At 41.3% G+C, this 16,418-nt stretch overlaps 1 protein-coding gene across 1 annotated transcript in view; it reads right to left on the bottom strand.

The window, feature by feature from the left end:
• The window catches only part of RSRC1 (arginine and serine rich coiled-coil 1), a 363,201-nt gene that overhangs the window by 269,953 nt on the left and 76,830 nt on the right, over nt 1–16,418 (bottom strand). Inside the window, exon 4 of the mRNA XM_065410692.1 lies at nt 16,094–16,270. Coding sequence (XP_065266764.1) covers nt 16,094–16,270 — 177 coding nt within the window. The remainder of the gene's footprint in view (nt 1–16,093; nt 16,271–16,418) is intronic.

Genomic DNA, 16,418 nt, shown 5'->3' with positions numbered 1-16,418 from the left:
ATTTACCCTTCGCCACTGGTGAAAGGCAACAATATCTCTTTACAACGTCTCGTCTTTTTCAATAAATTTTGCATGAAAACATGTTACCCAAGCACAAAGTTGCCTGCTGTCACATTGGAAGTATGATAAATGTTTAATGAAAACAACACCACACAGCTTGGTGTCAGACAACAGCTATCACACAGTCCTGCTTTGATCTAAACAGACACTTAAAAGGAGTTCTGAGCATGCTTTGCACCACAGAACTCTATAACCTATATGCAAATAAGAGAAAATTAGCATAAATGACTTCCTGCTGCATAAAGAAGTAAGAGGTAAGGAAAAATGACAAGTTCCAAGAGTGTATGACTGCTGTCAAACTCTGAAAAGTCCAACATTTTCAATTTACTGCTAACACCTTCTGCCAAGCACTGTAAAGCTTATCAATACGCATTTATTACACAAGTAGTCAACAGAAACCATTGGATCACTGCCAGGATTGAACATGGAAAAAGAAACTGTGTAAATGTTTTGGCTAATTACAACTGAAAAACGTTAGCCAAATATATTGACCAATTCTTGAGAAATTACTGAAAGGATGACAAACCAAAAGTGAATGGAAATATTTCAAAAGCAAACTTTTAAACTCATATGATCTTTCAAAGTGTTCAATAAACTCTGGTGCCACCAAGGAAGAAATGTATTGATACTTTCATATAGTTTTTCCTTTAAATGGTGTTTTATGCTTGACTGATGGCACAATATTGCTATATTTTCTTAGACTCCTAATTTAAGTACTGTATTTCTCTAAAAGTTCTGAACATTTGTTGTTGTTTTTTTTAAAAGGCTGTCATGAATGCAGTATTAAAAATATAATGCTTATGCTTTTCTCATATAATAGAAGATATTTTATCAGAAGAATTAGTTCTACATAGAGCCAGAATAAACTATTGATTCAGACATTAGTAGGGATAGTTTTCCTTGATAGGGAGGACTTCTTCATAGTTTACATGTAAAATTCTATACCATCAATTTGGAGTCCTGTTATTAACTGAGTCATATTTTTGCCCTTTGTCACAAAGTAATATTATTGTGACAAACTACAATGATACACACCTGTTAATCTCTGCTTTTCAGAAAAATCAGACAAACATGAACAGCTTTCTGTGAAAGACATTGATTAACATTTTAGCATACCTTCTCTCTGATTCAATTTGATCATATAAGCACACTGAATGGCAGAAAATTCCTGTATTAAAAATTATGTAAGGATAGAAGTATTTTAAGTTAATAAAAGTTTTACTGTCAAATATTAATTAGCATGCACATTGTACACAACAACATACATGTTTAGGTAAGTTAACAAAAGGAGTGTGTGCAAATGTGTTATAACTTTAACTTATGTTTTATTTAAGTAAATCAAGATTGCAAAATAATTCATTTAGCAAACTTTTACCTCTGAAGGCACCAGCTGTGCAGAAATTTCTGGTCCAAATACCAGATTTGAGCACACAATAAAAGAAATCCATTAGCAACTAATCTTTCACAGCAGCCGGCAAGACATGATTTGCAGTTGTCAGGTCCACCTTGTGGAGTGTGATAAAACAGTATGCTACATAAGGCCCAGGTAGTATACCATATTCACAGTGAGGAAATCAAGTCTCATCCATCTCAATGAATTATGTGGCCATTTTAACAAAGCCTAAAGGCTCTTTATGACAAGTTTCATATGCCACTCTGATCTAGTCCTCAATTCGCGCTTTAATAGAACTGGAAGCCATGTCACATCACGCTAAGGCACGTTATATTTAAATTCGGAAAAAGTCTGCTTTTTTGCTCAAACTAATCCTTAGGAAAGAAAAGTTGGAAACAGGAAGTTGTGGAATAGGTATTCTGCACTAGCCTCCGATGTGGAGACTCTTATTCTGCATTAAGAATGCCTTTGTGTGGCTTAGTTTAATCCATTTCCAAAGTGGATTAGGCTAAACTGCACAAAGGCACTCTTAATGCAGAATAAGTCTGTCCATATGGGAATTAAGTGCAGAACAGCTATTGTGCTCTAATTTCACAATCTAGCATATTCTCCATTAACGTCCTCATTTAGACAAACCTTAAGATTCACTTTTCTTCTATGAGATTGGTGAGGTTTTGATCCAGACAGACATGATTTTACTTCCAGAGGGACTGCTGCTAATTTTCCCACATATATTCAAATACAATATGACAAAACTGGGAAATAGCCTGAGTTAACTACTGCAGTCCTGTTCTTGATGAGCCACTAGAAAGGGGACAGCCTGCCTCACCATTCTAATTTCTAGAACTTTCATTCACGAAACAGGCTTTCTGAAAAATATTGTCGCTGTATCATCTTTATTCAAGGTGACTTTTCCAGTCACGGTACGTATTATGATCAATATCAACCATTTTTTACACCAAAGAGGTTTGGTCTGTAGAGCTTGAGTTTAACATTCAGTTTGCGGATGCGGAACTCATCACTACCACAGGAAAGATGGGAAGTGGGGAGTCCAAATTTAAGGCTAGATAACCTTTGAAAACCAACCATTTGACTCTTATATAAACAAACACACACAAAACAAAAATCTTGCTCTAGAATAGAACCTCATTACTATGAACTTGTGACTGGAAGTCCACTGCAAATTACAAATTTTAGGAAAGTTAACAAAAAAGATAATACAATACAAACTGTACTTAGTTCCTTATTTTGTCCATTCTAGTTTTATTTATAACACTTCATAAAGTATTAGTAAATATACTATAGTAAGTTCTGTGAAAATAATAGAGGCTTAGTAACAGATCTCACTAGAGAACTTTTATTAAATCTCATGAGAAGTGGGAAGACAGTCATTTGTATTCTAATTATAAGGTACAAGGATTGGTAAGATTCTAGTATACAGTTCATCAAAATAATGGACCAAAACATTACTGCAGCCATGGACCATAACTACAGGACACTATTTTTATAAACTAAGAAACATGGTGTGAAAGCTGATCTGAGACTAGATCAAGAGAAAAGGCCACAAGGCCAAGCAGATATGGATTTACTTTGGAAATGACTGCAATGAAGTTACTCAGAAATGGTCATGCCATTTATTGATTTTTTGATATTATTCCTGACAAAAAAAATCTCTTACCCGTGGTCTACACTACGAGGTTAGGTCGAATTTAGCCCATTAGGTCTATTTGATAAGCAATGCGTCTACGCAACCAACCCCGTTCCGTCGACCTAAAGGGCTCTTAAAATCGACTGCTGTACTCCTCCCCAGTGAGAGGAGTAGCGCTAAAATCAAGTGGACTAGGTCAAATTTGGGGTAGTGCAGACGCAATTTGATGGTATTGGCCTCGGGGAGCTATCCCAGAGTGCGCCAATGTGACCACTCTGGACAGCACTTTCAACTCTGATGCACTAGCCGGGTACACAGGAAAAGCCCAGGGAAATTTTGAATTTCATTTCCTGTTTGGTCAGCGTGGCGAACTCAGCAGCACAGGTGACCATGCAGTCCCAGAATCGCAAACAAGCTCCAGCGTGGACCGAACGGGAGACACTGGATCTGATTGCTGTATGGGGAGAAGAATCTGTGCAGGCCGAACTCTGATTAAAAAGAAGAAATGCTAATATATATGCCAAAATCACACAGGGCATGGTGGAGAGAGGCTACAACAGGGACGCACAGCAGTGCCGCGTGAAAGTCAAGGAGCTCAGGCAAGCCTACCATAAGACAAAGGAGGCAAACGGTCGCTCCGGGTCAGAGCCCCATACATGCCGCTTCTATGATCAGCTGCATGGCGTTCTGAGGAGGGACCCTACCTCTACCCCACCACTGTCCATGGACACCTGCAAGGGGGGAGTCTCGCGCAACAGGGAGGAGGATTTTGTGGAGGAGGAGGAGAATGCGCAGCAGGCAAGTGGAGAATCCATTCTCCCTGGCAGCCAGGACCTTTTCATCACCCTGGATCCAATACCCTCCCAAGGCGGGTTCCCAGACCCTGAAACCGGAGAAGGCACCTCTGGTGAGTGCACATTTGTAACTACACTACAGGGTTTAAAAGCAATTCTTCAGAAACTGCAGGTGTTGCTAGAACAGCAGAAAAAGCTGTTGCCTCCTTAGATACCCCCTCCTTGGGTTCCTTGGTTCAAAAGGTCCAAGCCTTCCAAGAGTAAATCCTCAGCTCTCAAACAAAACTGCCTGCATAGGACAACTAAAGTGGTGCTGGCCCTTGCTTCAAGTTTGGAGGCATTGTACAATACTCTCAAGTAATGACAGCAGATACTTTGGACTTCTTGATCTAAGTCTTGGTTTCCATTTTAAAATCTTCAGCGAGGGTGGTGAGATTGGAGGGGAAAAAGTTGGTGGTGCAGGTTTAGGCTTCACCTACAAAATAAGCTTTACCCACATTACACACCACTAAAAATAGATTGTGCAGATGTTCCAAATATGACCATGGATACTCTCTGGGCTCCTTGGGTTTGGCTCTCGTTCACTGAGGTCCAAATATACCCATGGCCTCCAGTGGGCTCCTCATGCTTGCCTTCCCCTCAGTAAGGCTTGTCTGCCCCACCAGACCCCGTAGAGCTTGGATCCCCTTTTTGGGAGCTCAGATGCCTGGACTCTGAAAGGCTCTTTGGGTTTGGCTCCTTCTTAACTCTGGGTGGAGAAAGTGGTGGCAATTTCACTCATGGTGTCAAAATGAACTCTGATTCATAGTAGAGTGAGCAGATCATCTTACTATGATCCTACCTCTCCTTCCTTGTATTCTTTGATGAACAGTAAAATAGTTAATACTTTAAAAAGTCATCACTGAGTATGCAAGTTAGTAGTACTCATTGAGATGAATGGGGAAGTTCACATCTGCAAGACACAGGCCTAGTCTACACTACGACTTTAATTCGGATTTAGCTGCTTTAAATCGAATTAACGCTGGACCCGTCCACACAACGAAGCCATTTAATTCGAATTAAAGAGCCCTTTAATTCGATTTCTGTACTCCTCCTCGACGAGCGGAGTAGCGTCAAAATCGGTATTGTCAATCCGAATTAAGGTTAGTGTGGCCGCAATTAGATGTTATTGGCCTCCAGGAGCTATCCCACAGTGCACCATTGTGACCGCTCTGGACAGCAATCTGAACTCGGATGCGCTGGCCAGGTGGACAGGAAAAGCCCCGGGAACATTTGAATTTCATTTCCTGTTTGCACAGCGTGGAGAGCACAGGTGACCACAGAGAGCTCATCAGCACAAGTAACCATGCAGGCTGATAATCGAAAAAGAGCACCAGCATGGACCGTACAGGAGGTACTGGATTTGATCGCTATATGGGGAGAGGATTCAGTGCTAGCAGAACTTCGTTCGAAAAGACGAAATGCCAAAACTTTTGAAAAAATTTCCAAGGGCATGATGGAGAGAGGCCACAATAGGGACTCAGATCAGTGCCACGTGAAAGTCAAGGAGCTCAGACAAGCCTATCAAAAAGCAAAGGAGGCAAACGGTCGCTCCAGGTCAGAGCCGCGGACATGCCGCTTCTACGCCGAGCTAAATGCATTTCTAGGGGGGGCCGCCACCACTACCCCACCTCTGACTGTGGATTCCGAGATGGGGATAATCTCATCAGGTACACCTGATGATTCCGCGGAAGGGGAAGAGGAGGAGGACGACGATGAGCTGGCAGAGAGCACCCAGCTCTCCGTTCTCCCCAACAGCCAGGATCTGTTTCTCACCCTGACTGAAGTACCCTCCCAAGCCTCCCAAGCCAGTACCCAAGACCATGACCCCATGGAAGGGACCTCAGGTGAGTTTACCTTTTAAAATATAAAACATGGTTTAAAAGCAAGCATTTTTAATGATTAATTTGCCCTGAGCACTTGGGATGCATTCGCAGCCAGTACAGCTACTGGAAAAGTCTGTTAACATGTCTGGGGATGGAGCGGAAATCCTCCAGGGACATCTCCATGAAGCTCTCCTGGAGGTACTCCAAAAGCCTTGCCACAAGGTTTCTGGGCAGTGCAGCCTTATTCCGTCCTCCATGGTAGGACACTTGACCACGCCATGCTAGTAGCAAGTAATCTGGTATCATTGCATGACAAAGCCTGGCAGCGTATGGTCCCGGTGTTTGCTGGCATTCAAGCAACATCCGTTCTTTATCTTGCTGTGTAATCCTCAGGAGAGTGATATCGCTTAGGGTAACCTGGTTGAAATACGGGAATTTAATTAAGGGGACAGAGGTGGCCGTTCCTACTGGGCTGTTTGCCTGAGGCTGAAAAGAAATCCTTCCCTGCATTTAGCCAAGTGCAAAGGGGGGGGGGGGGGGGAGGATTGGCCCAGAGCTTTTCGCGTTTTGCTAGCAGGGATCTTCCCGGATACCAGCCACGCGGTGGGGGGAGGAATAAAGCACTCATCCCAGAGAATTCATGGCGGGTTGGGGGGGGTGTTAGTTTGGTTCCTGCAGGGATCTTCCCTGATACCAGCCACGCAGTGGGGGGAGGGATAAAGCACTCATCCCAGACAATTGGATGGTGGGGGGGTGTTAGCTTGTTTTCTGCTGCTGAAGGTTAACAGGAAAACTGCAGCACAATGGGCTTTGCTTGGTATGTGGGAAAGCAGGGCGCAGAAGCCTAAAGACAGTGGCTTACCATGGCAGCATGCAAGCTGAATTCTGTTGCCCGGACCTGCGTCTGTGATCTCTAGCAGCAAAGCCACAGGCACTCAATATTAAGAGGCAAAATGCGACCTTGCACAGAAATCACATGTGCTATGTAATGTGAATAGTATTTGTCACCGTGAAAGAGTATAAGCATTGTTCTGAAAAATGTATCTTTTAAAAAAATTCTCTCCTTTTTTCACTCCCTCCAGCAGCTGCAAATGTTTCAAGCCTCCCTCCTCCTTCCCGAAGGCTATCCCAGATAAGGCGTCAGAAAAAGAAGACGCGAGACGAGATGTTTGCAGAAATCATGCAATCCACCAGGAGTGAAAGAGTTCATCTGAATGAGTGGAAGGACACGGTTTGCAAGTATAGGAAAGAAGCCAGTGAACGTGAGGACAGGAGGGACCAACGTGAGGACACGAGGGACCAACGTGAGGACATGAGGAACCAACGTGAGGAGAGGAGAGACGCTCGAGATGAGAGGTGGCGTCAGGAAGATCAGAGGAGGCAGGATGCAACGCTGGGGCTGCTGCGTGAGCAAACAGACATGCTCCGGCGTCTGGTGGAGCTTCAGGAACGGCTGCTGGAGAACAGAGTGCCGCTACAGCCCCTATATAACCCCCCTACCTCCTCACCATGTTCCATAGCCTCCTCACCCAGACGTGTAAGAACACGGGGGGGGGGGGAGGCTCCGTACACCCTCCCATTCCACCCCAGTGGACAGCCCAAGCAAAAGGCTGCCATTTTTTTAACCTTTTTTTAGTGGGCTTTTCCTTCCCGCTGATCCTCCTCCCAAACCCCACTCAGGTTCTCTCCCTCTTTTTATAATCAATTAATAAAGAATAAATGATTTTTAAACAATAGTGACTTTATTTCCTTTGAAAGCAAGCTGGGGGAAGGGGGAGGGTGGGTTCCTTACAGAGAATGAGTCAATAAAGGGGGCGGGTTTTCATGAAGGATAAACAAACAGAAAGTTCACACTGTAGCCTGGCCAGTCATGAAACTGGTTTTCAAAGCTTCCCTAATGCGCAGCGCTTCCTGGTGTGCTCTTCTAATCGCCCTGGTGTCTGGCTGCGCGTAATCAGCAGCCAGGCGATTTGCCTCAGCCTCCCACCCTGCCATAAAGGTCTCCCCCTTGCTCTCACAGAGATTGTGAAGCACACAGCAAGCAGTAATAACAATGGGGATATTGGTTTGGCTGAGGTCTGAGCGAGTCAGTAAGGATCGCCAGTGACCTTTTAAACAGCCAAATGCACATTCTACCACCATTCTGCACTTGCTCAGCCTGTAGTTGAACAACTCCTGACTCCTGTCCAGGCTGCCTGTGTATGGCTTCATGAGCCATGGCATTAAGGGGTAGGCTGGGTCCCCAAGAATAACAATTGGCATTTCAACATCCCCAACGGTTATTTTCTGGTCCGGAAAGTAAGTCCCTTGCTGCAGCCGTTTAAACAGATTGGTGTTCCTGAAGACGTGAGCGTCATGAACCCTTCCCGGCCAGCCCACATGGATGTTGGTGAAACGTCCCTTGTGATCCACAAGTGCTTGCAGCACCATTGAAAAGTACCCCTTGCGGTTTATGTAGTGGGTACCCTGGTGCTCCGGTGCCAAGATAGGAATATGGGTTCCATCTATCGCCCCACCACAGTTAGGGAATCCCATTGCAGCAAAGCCATCCACTATGACCTGCACATTTCCCAGAGTCACTACCTTTCGTAGCAGCACCTCCGTGATTGCTTTGGCTACTTGCATCACAGCAGCCCCCACGGTAGATTTGCCCACTCCAAATTGATTACCGACTGACCGGTAGCTGTCTGGCCTTGCAAGCTTCCACAGGGCTATCGCCACTCGCTTCTCAACTGTGAGGGCTGCTCTCATCTTGGTATTCTGGTGCTTCAGGGCAGGGGAAAGCAAGTCACAAAGTTCCATGAAAGTGCCCTTACGCATGCGAAAGTTTCTCAGCCACTGGGAATCGTCCCACACCTGCAACACTATGCGGTCCCACCAGTCTGTGCTTGTTTCCCGGGCCCAGAATCGGCGTTCCAAGCCTATAACCTGGCCCATTAACATCATAATCTCCAAAGCACCGGGGCCCGCGGTCTGAGAGAATTCACGGTCCATGTCCATGTCCTCATCACGCTTGTTGCTGCGCTGCAGTCGCCGCCTCCTCCTCCTCGCCTCTTTTTTCTGGTCCTGGGTAAGCATAAACTCCACGAGAACGCGCGAGGTGTTTACAATGTTCATGACTGCGTTCTGGAGCTGAGCGGGATCCATGCTTGCTGCGGTATGGAGTCTGCAGAGTTCACTCAGGAAAAAAGGCGCGAAATGGTTGTCTGCCGTTGCTTTCAGGGAGGGAGGGGGAGGCTGTACCCAGAACCACCTGCGACAATGTTTTTTGCCCCATCATGCACTGGGGTCTCAACCCAGAATTCCAAGGGGGGTGGAGACTGCGGGAACTATGGGATAGCTATGGGAAAGCGACCCACAATGCAACGTTCTGGAAATCGATGCTAGTACGGTAGCTTGGACGCACACCACCGAATTAATGTGCCTAGTGTGGCCGAATACATTCGAATTTATAAAATCGGTTTCCTAAATTCGAATTATATAAATTCGGATTAATCCCGTAGCGTAGACATACCCACAGTTTCAGATTCTGCAAAGGGGTAGACCTCACAGTATTGGTCACATAGTTCACATTTCAAGGCTTCAAATTGCAAATTTGAAGATTGCACTTGTGAAAAACCTTCTGACCAATACACCAAACAGGAATCAAAATATTTTTAGACTTAGAAAAGTATTAGTTTCTGATACCAAAGAATCTCAGTTGTACTGCTATCCCTCATAAACTAATTATCCACAAACTGCAGTTGCTGCTTAAACTTTTCCAAATTTCTATTTTTCTATGGATCAGACAATTAGTTTCTTCAAAAACCCAGATAAAGATCTGGGTTGAAATCCATTGTTCCACTGACATTGATGGAGCAATGACAATTTTCACCAGCTGAGGATGTGCCCCATGTACTTCATAATTCCAGTTTAAAATTAAAAAAAAAAAAAGTTTTCATTGGAAGTTTTTACACTATGTTCAAGTGATGCAGTTTTTAGACCAATTATGAGTTCAGTTACACTAATATAAATTTACACTCACTTCACTGCCATCATTGGAGTTTATTCCAAATTTACACTGGTATAAACTGAAAGCTAAGTCTGGTCCTTGGTCTTCAAGTATAGTACATAAGGCTTCTGTTTCAGCTATGGAGGTCACAGAGTCAGTGGCCCCACTGTAAGAGTTCCTAGAGGCACACCTACACTGACTTCACTTTTGGTCTTTGTGTAGACAATATAATAATTGGCTTCGCTCTGTGGGATCTGCAACTTACACTGGGACCCTTCTGTGCAGCCTCCCATCAGGTCCCTATAGGTAGGTCCCTTCCGCTCTTCATTGGAATCAATAGAAGCTTTTTTTTATTTGTTAAAAAAAATGAAAATTCTAAATAAGCTGAAACAAACACCACCACCACTGTTATTTATGCCAGCAAAAACGAAAATAGATAACATCTTCCAGCAACTGATGCCAAAGAACAGATACAGCTCAGATAAAACTTCTAATGCCATTACCCACTCATAACAGATATTACCCAACAAACAGCAACAAAGTCATAGAAGACCTGTTACCACCAGCTTATGATGGACAACACTGACAAACATCTGCAAAACCACCAATAGACAAAAATTCTGTATTAGTGCTCACCACAGAAACCTAACAAGAGAGGATAAAACTGTAATGGAGTTTCAATGCTGCTACAAGGAAAACAAATGGGAATGCCAGAGGACAAAGCACTGCTGTTGTCTCATAAGACAATGCTAAAGGCAAAAAGCTTTCTCAATGTTGATGTTGTATCATCTCCTCTCTCCTACTGGAAGTTCCATCTATCAGCATGGGATTACAAGTTGAAAGCCTTGGCCTTTGTTTTTCATACTCACCAACCACTACAAAAAACAGCACAAAAAAAGAAAATATGAAAGGCCTCAGGAAGATCCATCATCCAATAACAAAGCTATTGAATATCTCATTTTCCTGGAGCACACTGGGATCAGAGGGACAGAAAACATTTTATTTTTAGACATATGCATTTTTACCTCTGCTTTTAGGTATGCTCTTAAGGATCAGAATCAGAAATTTTACTGAATTTTCTACTCACAAGGTCCAGAACAGTCCATGGATAAATAATAATTCACTTAAAATCTTTTCCCAAGGAGTATCCATCTTACATTAAACTATTTCTTAAGTTACTATACTTCTCAATTAGGTTTAACTCATGAAACAGACAGTGTAATTTTCTACAGATCTCCACATTAAACAGCCATTGTGTCATGCAAATAGCTTTGTAGTATATCCTTTCCTTGTTCATTCAAGTATGCTGGTTTGCAAAGCCATTACTAAACAATATTAACATGTTGCTGATAGCAATCTAAGTCTTCAAAATGACAAATAGCTGGAAAAGGCAAAAGCTTCTCAGATCCATATTCCCTGTATAGATATTCTTTGATCACTGTTTGATTAAACTGACAAACCTATCCTTCTTAAAAAGGTATATGAAGGATGAATTACATCAAGAGCATCCTGGGTAAATTTCATTTTGTAGTCTATTAATACTTTTAAGTATTGTTAAACAGTATGAAATCTGTGTTACAAAGACCACCAGACAGTACATGATCTCTGAGAAAAATGGACTAATGTCACTAACTGTTTCTATTCATTAACATAAATAGTATAAAATATTACAATGATCAGGAAAAAAAGAAGTCACAAAGATGATAATTTCTTTTCAGATTAGCATAACTATGTGGTTTAACAAGTAAGTCAAAATGTAAAGGAAGATGGGCTGATAAAGAATGTATTTGCTTCCAGAAAATTTTAGGCACTTGCGACTACTGCCTCCAAAGTTACCTTATATTGATCCTTATTATAGGATATAAAGTTAGGAGGTATTTTAGTAAAACCACATTAATATAGTCCAAAGTGCTTTATAATGTGCTTGCTACAAGGAGTCCAGCAACCATTATGTGCTCAGTAATGGGTCATGCACAGCTTGAGACAAAAGAACCTTGCAATGAAAGAGAGAATGCTGGCCAGAAGACTAAAGCTAGCCCTCCAGTTTTTCAGAAGCATCATGATATCTTTAACTTGCAGCTGGACAGGCACCAGAAACAGGCAGAAGACATCTCAATTTAATGACTCATTGGAAGGAGAGCAAACACCTCTAAAACCTTGTCTACATTATGAAAATTACTGATTGATAACAATGGAGGTCAGCAACAGGAGCAGATAAACTTTTGCTCCACATTAGTTAACTACAAGTGTGGCCAAGGACAAACTATTTCAGCAATCTAAGTACATTAGTGCAAAGAAAAAAAATATATATGAATAGCTAGCCCAATATTTTACACAGTCAATAGATACTTCACACATGTTTTGAGCATAAGCACAAAGGACCTTGAGTAAATTTCTGGCATGTTCAAAACCCTAGAACTAAGGAGGAAATTGTGAAATACATATATGAATATGAGAGATCATGTACACAACCGAGAACACTACATTCCAAATTTCCATTTAACCTTTCAGGAAGAATCCAGAACCAGTAGAGACCTTATGGAACACATTCAATACATGATCAGTTTCCTTCACTTTGAAGACAAATGTAAGAAAACTATGCTCTATATAGCTAGGTAGGTCAGGAGATATGGGGTTTCATTAAATTTGTTTAAACAGAGACCCAAATTGAAGTTTGGGAGTATGAAGCAGGGACAATAAGGGCAGGTCTACACTACGGGGTAAAGACAACGTAAGTTATGCAACTCCAGCTACGAGAATAACATAGCAGGAGTCGACGTACCTTAGGTCGACTTATTGCAGTGTCTACACCGCGCTTGGTCGATAGAAGAAACTCTCCCGTTGACTTACCTTATGCTTCTTGTTCCGGTGGAGTACCGGAGTCGACAGGAGAGTGATCGGCAGTTGATTTAGCGGGTTTTCGCTAGACCTGCTAAATCGACCCCCAGTGGATCAATCGCCACAGTGTCAATCCACCGGTAAGTGGACACAAGCCCTAAGAATCTGCCATCCCTTGAAACCTACAAAAACCTGATTGATAGGTACGGATTATTTAAAAGCAAAAATACATTTGATTTAGTAAATCGTATTGGGCATTTCATTGACCCAGCCAGGTGCAGTACTGATGATATAGCTATACCACAAGTCACGGATGAAACCAAGCAGGCAACTGTCTGAAGATATAAAATATGGAAATTTTTCACTATTGTTGTACTCACAACAAAGAACAATATTTCCTCCTCTTCATCAGTTTTCCCTCTAATTTTTCTCCTTAAACTCCTTAAACATTTTTAAATGTTAGAAAATTATCATATTGAGTAGTTCGTTTGTTTTAATTGATGAATATATATATATATATATGTGTGTGTATATGCAAAGCTAGCCAAAATGAAGGGCTTTCCCAAACAATGGAAAAGTAAATAGTTATTTCATTTATATAAGTAGATTACGGTCAGGCCCCAGAATTTTTAAATACTGTGCTTTTAGGAAAGCAAGTCAATATGTTCAAAACTTATTTTCTTAAACATACCCAAACTCACACTATAAACATGTTAGTAGTTACGCAAGTCAAATAAAAACTGTAAAATTATAAACACTATCAAATGTATTTACAAAAGAGATCAAATGTAAGCTCGAGTAGGGGGTCACATATCTTCTGCAAGGATACTCAGACACATCTAATATATGCAATAGACTCCAGTGGAATACACCTCTACCCCGATATAACGCGACCCGATATAACACGAATTTGGATATAACGCGGTAAAGCAGTGCTCCGCGGGGGGGCGGGGCTGCGCACTCCGGTGGATCAAAGCAAGTTCGATATAACGCGGTTTCACCTATAACGCGCTAAGATTTTTTGGCTCCCGAGGACAGTGTTATATCGAGGTAGAGGTGTACTTGCATGCATTTCTTTAATCTACTAGTTGCACCCAGCTCTGAAAAATAATTATACATTTGTTTATATTTTTTGGAATGCTATATAACCTGTTCTAAAAATTCAGTAATTTCATCCTTTGTTCAATATTTGATATATAGCAGGTTAACAATAAAAAGCTTCAATAATTCAATAATAATCTACATTTAATTCTGCATTCTACCCATATGACCAACCAAAAAAACCTATGTAAATTGGAAGCACTGATATTGATGTAGTTTTAGCCATTCCACTTACCGCTTCTTTCATTAATTTCCAAATCTGCACTCAAATAGCATCCAAATCAAGGGCTCTCAAATTTTTCTATAGTCTGGGCCAATCTGACTCGACAAATTGCCTTGGGACAACCTCCCTTGCAATTCACAACCACATAATACAGAACTAGACAGAAGAAACAAGCTGAACTATCATTAAGGGGGGGGGGAAGTAATATTTCCTTATTGAAGGTATCTCACCAGCTGATTATGCCTCCTTCACAAAGCTAAAACAAGTTATAATATAGGCAGTTTAGTTATCTGATGCCTGTAAAAGATAAATTTTCACGTCTTACCCACTAAAACGTCGTGCCAAAACACAACAACTTATGATGATTGGACCATTTGTGATGGCTTCTATTTCATTTCAATAGATAAAATACCACATAAACCATAATATATTACAATATTCTGACCCCTCTAACCCAATGTATGCCACATGTCCCCGTAACCAAAACTACAATTGAAACTCAACAGCCCATATTACTCTAATAGAACTCAAGTTTCAATACTGCCACCTTCATAAATTGGTCTCACATTGTATCTGGGCTGGCCTTTCGTGGTCAGAGAGCGAACAAAGGGAAGACAACTTCCTTGATCCCTTGCAGTCCAACAATTTGTCCATAAAGTGCATGAGGAGGAGCTGATGATCCCACAGCATTGCTGTGGTAGCTGTTATAGAGACTATATAAACTAGCCTCCTCATTCACCGATGTCACTGATGACCATAACTACTGATGGCCAAGGGAGAGGATGTGGTTGCAACAGTGTCACCCCAGCTTGCTGCCCTGATTGACAGTCACCATTAAAAAAGTTTGCCTTCCCAGGATTACAAGAACAGACATAGGCAAAAGGGGTAGGGCTTCCAACCCCCCACCCATGCCCAACTTTCTTATGAACACCTTTGTCCATTTATTCCCAAACTTTCCTTCGGTTTTGGTTCGGTTTTGGCAAAATGCTTGTGATAAGAAAATCTGGACTCCCAACACCCAATTCTATCTTTACATATGCAATTGGAGAGGGATTCAAATAGCTCCTCACCTCACTGAGGTAGAATAAATGGGCTGTTTGGAAACAGCGTGAACTACACTGCGAGCTATATTTTTACTCATCTTTATTAGAAAAAAAATTACACAATTATATTTGATTGGAGTTTTATTGTCTTGAACGATGTTGAACATTCTCCCCAAAGCTTTGTCACTTTAAATAATTTTCACTGAGGATTTTTCAGGCCAAAGTTTATAAGTGGGATACCAAAATTTGACTTTTGATATCCTAGTTAGCAAGAAAAAGAGCAATAAGCTTCCCTATGAATTACTGCAAAACTGAAACAAAGTTATTTTGTTAAAGAATTTTATGCAGATCTAAACCTTAGATTGATGGACCCAGTTGTCCTACTGAAGCTAAAAAATTAATTTAAAGGACCCAATTCCAGGAAATCAACAGTCTGTCTACTGCTCACCTCATTGAAGCCACAATCTTGTCCTCTTCAGCGCCACCTGGATTATTCTTACACATGCTTGTATAAGCACTTACCAAATCATGCTATGCAGAAATAACCAGGCTGGATCAACAATATTACAAATATCTAAACTACAGCCTCAGAATAAACATCAGACAAAAGCAAGTTATTTAGTTATTTTCCCAAAACTAACCAAATTTAGGAAGGGAGCAACTCGTCATCTAGATAGAACAATACAATGAGTTCCAGCAGAGTTAATGAAGAGAAGTAGCACTTCAAAGTTAGCTCAAGTGTTTGTCTTCTCCCATTACTTATCAAACTTATTGGGAAGTATAAGTGATTAGAAACAGATGGTTATGGTAAATATGATCTCTGCTCAAACTTTACAGCCCTTTCTTTCATATATTTCTTTAAAATAACAAAATTAAACTCTATCTACACTGATTTCTCAAGTTCCTGCATATCTATGGAGAGAACAGTGAAAGATCACTAAATTAAGGTGTTGACCATACCACTCAGTTTCTTAGGAGAACCACATGGTTTGAGGATTTAAAAAGGAAAAGTACACTTCACTTAGTACAAATGTTGCCTAGACAGTTGATGGCCACATAAATAAAAAGTAATATTGAATATGTTTTCATTCACCATAGTAATGAATTCATTTTGATTTGTTTTGTCATTACACTTACCCATGCTTGGTGGTATACAACTCCTTCTCTTTCCCTCTGCTCCTCTCCTTCTCTTTTATTTTTTCTTTATCTCTGCCTTTACGTCGTTCTCTTTCACGAGATCTGCTATGAGTTCTTCTGTGACTGGATCTTTCACTGCTTCGACTATAGGAACGTTGATGTGGTCTTGATCGTGACCTATGCAAAACATACAGTATTCAAACTTATCAATTATAATTTTTTAATTAACATTACACATCAGATTTCTCATATACAGTCCAGCTGTTTTGTCCATAATCTTCTCTCAATTAAAATAAAAAAACATGCCTGACAAAGCAAAGGATAA

Source organism: Emys orbicularis, chromosome 9 (genome assembly GCF_028017835.1).
Source record: "Emys orbicularis isolate rEmyOrb1 chromosome 9, rEmyOrb1.hap1, whole genome shotgun sequence".
Lineage (NCBI taxonomy): Eukaryota > Metazoa > Chordata > Testudines > Emydidae > Emys > Emys orbicularis.
The sequence above is the reverse complement of the archived record's forward strand: the minus strand, read 5'-3'. Positions and strand labels throughout refer to the sequence as shown.